The sequence below is a fragment of the Pezoporus occidentalis genome, unplaced genomic scaffold, assembly GCF_034315485.1.
Source record: "Pezoporus occidentalis ecotype Australia unplaced genomic scaffold, CSIRO_AGI_Poc_V1 ctg77, whole genome shotgun sequence".
NCBI lineage: Eukaryota > Metazoa > Chordata > Aves > Psittaciformes > Psittacidae > Pezoporus > Pezoporus occidentalis.
This window is the reverse complement of record NW_026916126.1, coordinates 2391672-2398932: the sequence shown is the minus strand read 5'-3', so window position 1 is coordinate 2398932 and position 7261 is coordinate 2391672. Positions and strand designations below refer to the sequence as shown.

The following is a 7261-nucleotide window of genomic DNA, read 5'->3' as shown; positions in this document are numbered from 1 at the left end:
GGACTAGATGATCTTTTGAGGTCCCTTCCAATCTCCAGCATACTGTGATACTGTGAGAGCCATCGGGGCAGCCCGGGAGGCCTCCAGGGGAGGCGGGGCTCTTCGCTCTCGGTAACGGCGCTGGCCGCCGCCAGCGCTTCTCCTCAGAGACCCTCGCCTGCCCTCCCCGTTCCCCCCGCCGCCCCGCGGTGACGGGCGGCGCCGGCCATCGCGCTCAGCACCCGGGACAGCAGCGCGAGAGGGGCATGGGGCGGCGGAGGGGGAGCCTTGCCACGGCAGCAGCGGCAGCCTGCTGCTCCGCCCTCCCGCCTTGGTTGCCACGGTGACGGGGACGCCGCAGCCATGTCGGACGAGAGTGAGGAGGAGAGCGAGGAGGGAGAGGCCGAAGACACCTTGGGGGTTCGTCGGGGCGCTCCTGGTGGGGCAGGGTTCAGGAGAGCGCGGGGGGGAAGGGGAAGAGTGGACGTGACCGGTCACGGCGTCTTAAATATTGTAATGCCGGGCCTGGGAGAGCTCCCGAGGTGCTCCTTGCGCGGGAGCGGGAGGGTCGGCAGTGGGGCTGCACGGGTTTAGTTGGGAGCTGCCTCACTTTCTCCTCAAGTCATCCATACTTTGCAGCAGTGTGTCAGGAAGGGAGGAAAGCCTCTGATTGCCGATGAAAGTATCTGATAAGCAGCGCCTCTGTTGACCAGGTCCTCTTGCAATCTGTGATTCGAGCCAGACTGGAGCAGCTTTGACCAAACTCCTGTTTCCCTCCGTCTAGTGAGGTTAGATTCAGTCAGGTCCAGCCCTCTCAAAGGATTTTTTTCACATTTAATCAGGAGTATGAAGGTGAGCGCAATGCAGAAGGTGAGCGACATGGACGTGGAAAAGCATGTCTACCCAATGGTGATACATACGACGGGGAATATGAACATGGTCTCAGAAATGGGCAGGTAAGAGTCACAGAAGTCAGTGGCTGTGCTGAAGTTGCAGCAGTTCTGTTCATTTAGATGCTGCACTGAAACAAGGTTGAGGACTTACAAGTATTTTACCTGTAACAAATATGTTTCAGGGGACTTACAGGTTTAAGAATGGTGCTCGCTACATTGGAACATATCTCCGAAACAAGAAGCATGGCCAGGGGACTTTTTTTTACCCAGATGGATCAAAATATGAAGGTAAAACACTGAACATAGTTGCAAGGATTTCTGTAACTGAAGGGCCACATTCACCCCCATCACCCACCCATCCCATCCCCCCCCCCCCCCCCGCAAGAAGGTAGTGAATTGGAGGAAGCATTATTTTAAGAAGATAAATTTGCTACAAAATATTTTCCTTTAATGACTTTTTTTTTACTACAAGCTCTGAGAAGTGTGGGGTTTACTTATGGGGATTTACGTCAATTATTATGAAAAATGAGGTATTTAGTAGCGGTATATTCTTGTCATGTCCTTCAAGTTCTGAGAAATATTAAGTATCTTTTACAAATCAATGCAATCTCAGTAGAAGAAAATATACTTCTGAATGATGATTAGAATGATTCAGTATATTTTAGGACTTTATTAGGTCCATCCTTAAAAATCAGTTTCCTGATTAGAGCACTTACTTAGGGATTGGGATGCCTCTGAAATTTGAAGAGATTCAAACTTGCCTTGTTTCCCTTCTTCCAGGAGAGTATCCAAAATATCTGAATATCAATTAGGCTTCAAAGAACAATATTTCCCACCCTTCTTTCTAAGCCAGGCAAGAAAAACCATTCACATTGTGAATGCTAGGAGCAGAGAGCGAAAAGAGCAGCCTATTCTTGCCTTACATATGCACCTATGTTTGTTTTGTTTTGTTTTTCATTTCTCTTCAGTTTTAATAGAGGATAATTAAGACACAAAGTCTAGCATCCTTTTGAGTATCCCCCCCCCCGACTGACAGGACAATTTTAGGAAATGAGTCAAACTGAAGCAGTCCCTCTTTTTATTTGAATGGAAATGTCACATTGTCTAATGCAACTGTAATACATTACCAAATTTAAAGATAGGAGCAGGACATTACATGGCTTCTTACGTTAATAATGATAATGGAGAGTGATAATAGAGACAGATGGTGATGAAAGTGAAAGGGAGGTCAGGCAGCTGCATGAATATGTGTGGAGAGGGATGATGAAATTAAAAAGCGCAAGGGTTTAGAGTAAGGAATGGTGTAAGGAATGGTAAGGAATCACAGTGGTGTCCAAGCTTTCTTTTCCTTCTCTAATAATTCGTGTATGATAACTCTGCAAACTGATCACTGTATCACACAATGAAATAAATCATGTCTCACACTGTTTTTATCATATTCTCATTAAAGGAGACTGGGTGGATGACCAGAGGCATGGATATGGGCAGTATACCTATGCAAATGGAGACACCTATACTGGCGAGTGGTTTAACCACTATAGGTTTGTTTCATTCTTACAGTGATTTTTCAAGTCACCCAATGGCATTAAAATGCAAAGGTTATTTTCAAAGCATGGCTGACTGCAGCAAATCAAGTGCTGCTGGATGACCTTGACAATTTAGTCCAACTTGAGTCATTTCAGCTACTTAAACAATACAGTTTTAATACCTAAAGTATAGTAACATCCTAAATTCTTAATTTTCAGTAATATAAAGCAAAATTATTATTTTCTCCTTAGGCACGGGCAAGGTACATATGTCTATAAAGACACAGGATCTAAGTATGTTGGTGGTTGGGCGCATGGAAACCAGGAAGGAGAAGCTGAACTTATCTACCTAAACCACAGATTTAAGGGCAGGTTTTCAAATGGAAAGGTAAGTGTGCTGGAAAAGTCTTTGTTCATCTGAACAGTTAGCATCGACTTGCATTGATGTGATCTGTTTCCACCTAAAATAAGAAGCTAGGCTCCTGATCTTTTGTAGTATTTCTTGTACCGTAAGTTTAACATATGAAACTGAATTAACCTGTTAGGACAGAATAACAAGTTTCCCCTGAATCTTTCCTTTCTAACTATATTGTTATTGGCTATTTTATGAATTTTGTAGGAAAGCGAATTTTACATTTGTATGCTTAGAATGTGTTAACTTCATAGTTCTGCTGACTTTCGTATCTTCGTGCAGCCTGTAGGTCGTGGCAAATATGTCTTTGATACTGGATGTGAACAACATGGTGAATACACACAAGAGCAGGTAAAAAAAAATAGTGCAAATTATACTGAACATTGGAGAACTCTCTAAATCAAATCTATTGTTGAGTAATCTATAAAATGCCTTAGAGACACTGATGTTAATGTAGATGTAATCAGTCAAAAAAGGGTACAAACTCATGCATTCTTCAGAACTAAATGCAGTTTCATTTTGCTTCTTCTTTAGCTTCTCTACTGTGTAATCTTTGACAAGTACAAGGTGTGATTTTCCTGTACTTGCAGACAGGAGTCTTTTATGCTTAGTTTAGAAGAATCAGGATCTTCCCAAAACATTTGAAGTTTCAAACCACAGAAGAATGTAGATGTATTTGTATATTTAGCCTGTATTCTGTGTTGTTTGAAACATCAGAAAACAAAGTCAAATATTCTTATCTTTCTAAACTGCTTGATGCTATGTGTACAGATGGTAATTTCCAGCAGATTCATGTTTTGGAAGTATGTCCCATTGTTGCCCAAAAAGCTGTGGATCTCTTCCCATCCCTGGAAGTGTTCAAGTCCGGGTTGGACAGGGCTTTGAGCAACCTAGTCTAGCAGAAGGTGTCCCTGCCCACGACAAGGGGTTGGAACTAGATGATATTTAAGGTCTCTTCCAATCCGAACCATTCTGTGATTCTATGATTGTTGTCCTCGTCCTGTTAGGAACTTAATATCTGCACTCCTAATAACTGTAGAAAGCAATTAGGATTAGGCCCTTTTTTTCCTTCATGCATGAATGTTTTGAAACATTTCTGATTAGTATGCTGCAAAATAGCCATATAAATAAATATATGCTAATATTACTGGTTTGATTTCATGAAAATGTGTCACATTTTAGCTTACAGTTTGCTGCTTCTGTTGTCTGACAAATTAGTTCTCATTACATACTCTTTGAAAATTCTTCAATGCAGCAGTTGTTTCTTAAGACAAGGACAAAATAATAATAATAATAAAACCTCCTATCATTAGTGATAGAGATTTGCAAAACATGGAGACTGTTTTGCTTTTTTGGCTAAAAGCATCCAAAATGATGTGTATCTAGTATCCTCAGTACAGTTGGGAATTGTTGGATGTGCTGATTTTGGAATATTAAACATGAATTTAAGAGCCCAAGGTTAAGCACTTGGCATTAGTAATAGTCAGCTGATTTCATCAAGGTTCAAAGTGTAGTTCTCTTCCAAGAATTGCAGCTGCTGAAGTTTCTCCACCTGTAAATACTTTAAAAGGCCATATCATCACCATTTTGAGCCCAGATAAAGAAGTTTTAGTACACAAAGTCTAAGGGAGTAACATCTTAGTTACTGCCATAATACCTATAAGATGAGATGCTGGATTTCATGAGCTGTTTTCTAGGATAAAGGAGAGGAAGAAGAGGAGGAGCCCTCATTGCTTGCTGAGCCAAAATGGAAAGCATTAAAAATTACCAAATTAACACTCCGGACTCCCCATGGGGAAAGCCCACCTCCTCCCAAGGAAGCCTCTCTAGAGGCAGCAGCAGCTGCAGAACCAGAAGCAGGAGCAGGAGAAGATGGAATGGAAGAAAGGCCAGCAGCAGCAGTAACTGAAGAGAAGACAGTTCCATCCATTGCAGGTTTGTTCTACTGGGCCCTCCGTGCTTTGACTTTCCCCTGAAACCATGTTTTTCAGGTTTAATATCAAGTGGTGTAAGAGGTTTATTTTGGGAGTTTGGGTTGTTTGTTGTTTGTTTTTTTTTTCTCCTATAATTTACCACATATTGAATGTTAAACTTCCAAGTCTATTGCTAAACTGCACAATATATATATGACTGGTTTATCTCATAGAGCACAATGAGCTACAACTTGGGAAGCCTGTATATCATTTTAGTCTGTATCATGGCTTGGTATACAAACTTGATAATAAACAGTTACAAAAGATTTTGTGGGATTCCTCCTGTGAGTAAAGACTGCAGACTTCAGTAGAAGTTATTAGCTACAGCATAAAAACAATGGCTGAGTGCAAATTTGTAAATTTTGTTTTCTTTGATATTTCTAATGTCTCCTGTTTCAGTCACTGATGAGTCTGATGAGGGTAGGTATGATGAGCCTTCTGCTTTTGAAGCATCCTATGAAGTTCTTAGCTCAGTGAGGGACACAGGAGAAGAAGAGGAGGAAAACAGAGAGGAAGAAGAAAACAAAGACCAGGAGGATTAAGGTGAGGAATGGGGCATGCATGCTCATTCTTCAGTCAGGGTTTGAAATGATGTGTGTCAATCTGTTGAAGTCATGCTGCTGCTAAGAGTTCTATTATGAAGCTGAAGAGACCATGGGAAACTCTATCTTTCATAAGGGGGGGGCAGTCCTCTATACATGTCAACTGGGTTTGAGTAATCAAGTTCATATGCTGTAACAGCACAAATTAGAAATGCCACTTCTGTGCAGCATTATCTTGCCTGTATAGTTTGACAGCATGTCCTGAGCTGAGTTTGTTAGTGATTGCATTTGCAAACTATTTTTTGTTACAAAAGAGAGATTTCAGACCCTGGGAAATTCACGGGGGTTTGAGCACTCCACTTTTCTCTCATGGATGGAACTGTGCATTCTTACTCTCTTACCTGAAGTAAAAATGCAGGCAAAACTAATATGAAGAAACAATTTTTAGGTATTACTATGCATTATTTTGAACAACCTCAAGTCGGCTTGTTTCTCCTACAAAACAAAGAGATTCGGAATTCAGAAGCCTGTTTTAAATAGAAAATTACTAAGAAGCAACAAAAGGATGCAAATATGATTACTCATATTTAGCCTGTAGGCCTCCACCCAGTTCTGTTGTTTGCCTTTATTAAGTGCTAGCATTTACAAGTTTACATATCTGCTATATGAAAACATAAGATGAATTTATCCTTTTTGTAATCAGTCCATTTTATGATAAATCAAAGCTAAACAGTATCCATAGGGATCAGAAGGACTGTTAAACCATGTGAAAATGCCTGGGTGTCTAGGTCAGCTCTTGGAATTTATGTAGCTCATTTGCTCTCATTTTTACCCATCACCTCTGAAGGTGCTCTCCTGCTTCAGGGAAGACTGGCCAGCTAGCTACCTTGTGTGTAGAACTGACATCCAAGTCCTGGGCTTGGATCAGATTAAGCAGAAATCTTAGCAGGTTTCCTGCATAACTCTGCTTTGGATCTGGCAGAAGTTCATAGAGCCTGGTTTGTTTCATAGTACCTTGGACTCAAATGAACATTTTGACTGAACTTGATTATAATAAGTTTTCTGGCCTACCACAATGAAGTGGTTCTGGTATCCCCACTGGTTTTGTTTATTTTTAAAGAAAAATGGACCCACGTATCTGTCAGAGACAGCACAGATGCAGATACACATGCATGAACATGTAGGGATGTGATTGATGTTCTCAAAGTTTCTTTCAGCTCTTTATTCCTAGAATCAGAGTTGGATGATTTTATAAATTTTTTAACGTAGGTGTACATCCATAATTAATTAGGCAACATATTTTCCTTTTGTTCTTAACAAGATTAAGTTTAGTAAGAGGAAATGTTTGGAAGAAAATACACATGCTGTGAAGAGCAGATGTAACGAAATCTGTTTTCTTGCAGCCGTGTATTCTCTGTCCCATTGCTGTCATTTTTTTCGACACAGGAATTCCATCTTTCTCACTCCACATTTCTTATGATACCATCTAAATAGGAGACATTCTTTGGTTATTCCCAAGTTACATATGGGCTGGCTGTCAGTCAATATGCGTGTACTGAGTCTGTCTGGCAGCTGACAATGTATAGCAGTTAAATTCAAGTATTGGCAGTGAAAGACATTGGGGGAGGAGAATGGAATTATGTCCTAGAATTATGTTTTAGGTTAGTAGGATTACTTCCCAGTATTTTGTAATTAAATGCTTCTCTATGTCCTGTCTTTACTTTCTCTCCACAGGAGCTAGTGGTTTAGAAGATAAGGAGGAAGAATCACAGTGAGCAGAGTAATTGGAAATAATTAGAGATGAAGAGCCAAATGAAAGGAAATTTTGGAGTAAATAATTTATTATGGTAGACCTGCAATATTTTTATTAATTAAAAAAAAAAAAGCTGTGTTAAGATACTTTGAATAAACATTTCTGTCATGGTTCTGTCTGGAA

The 7261-nt window shown here is 40.6% G+C and overlaps 1 protein-coding gene across 1 annotated transcript; it reads left to right on the top strand.

Moving 5' to 3' along the window:
• The first annotated feature begins 261 nt into the window (after positions 1-261).
• Positions 262-7261, top strand: RSPH1 (radial spoke head component 1). The gene is made up of 9 exons (XM_062602459.1): positions 262-399; positions 822-935; positions 1055-1160; positions 2323-2413; positions 2651-2786; positions 3093-3161; positions 4508-4745; positions 5183-5326; positions 7060-7261. The coding sequence occupies exons 1-8, from the start codon at positions 343-345 to the stop codon at positions 5323-5325; spliced, it is 954 nt and encodes a 317-aa protein (XP_062458443.1). The 5' UTR covers positions 262-342; the 3' UTR covers position 5326; positions 7060-7261.

What these genes read in the sequence shown, in the direction of transcription:
- RSPH1 (XM_062602459.1), top strand. Translation starts at nt 343, where the DNA reads ATGTCGGACGAGAGTGAGGAGGAGAGCGAGGAGGGAGAGGCCGAAGAC. An exon ending in AGATGGATCAAAATATGAAG is followed by an intron (nt 1,161 to 2,322) that starts GTAAAACACTGA and finishes TTCTCATTAAAG; the next exon opens with GAGACTGGGTGGATGACCAG. An exon ending in GAGTGGTTTAACCACTATAG is followed by an intron (nt 2,414 to 2,650) that starts GTTTGTTTCATT and finishes TTTTCTCCTTAG; the next exon opens with GCACGGGCAAGGTACATATG.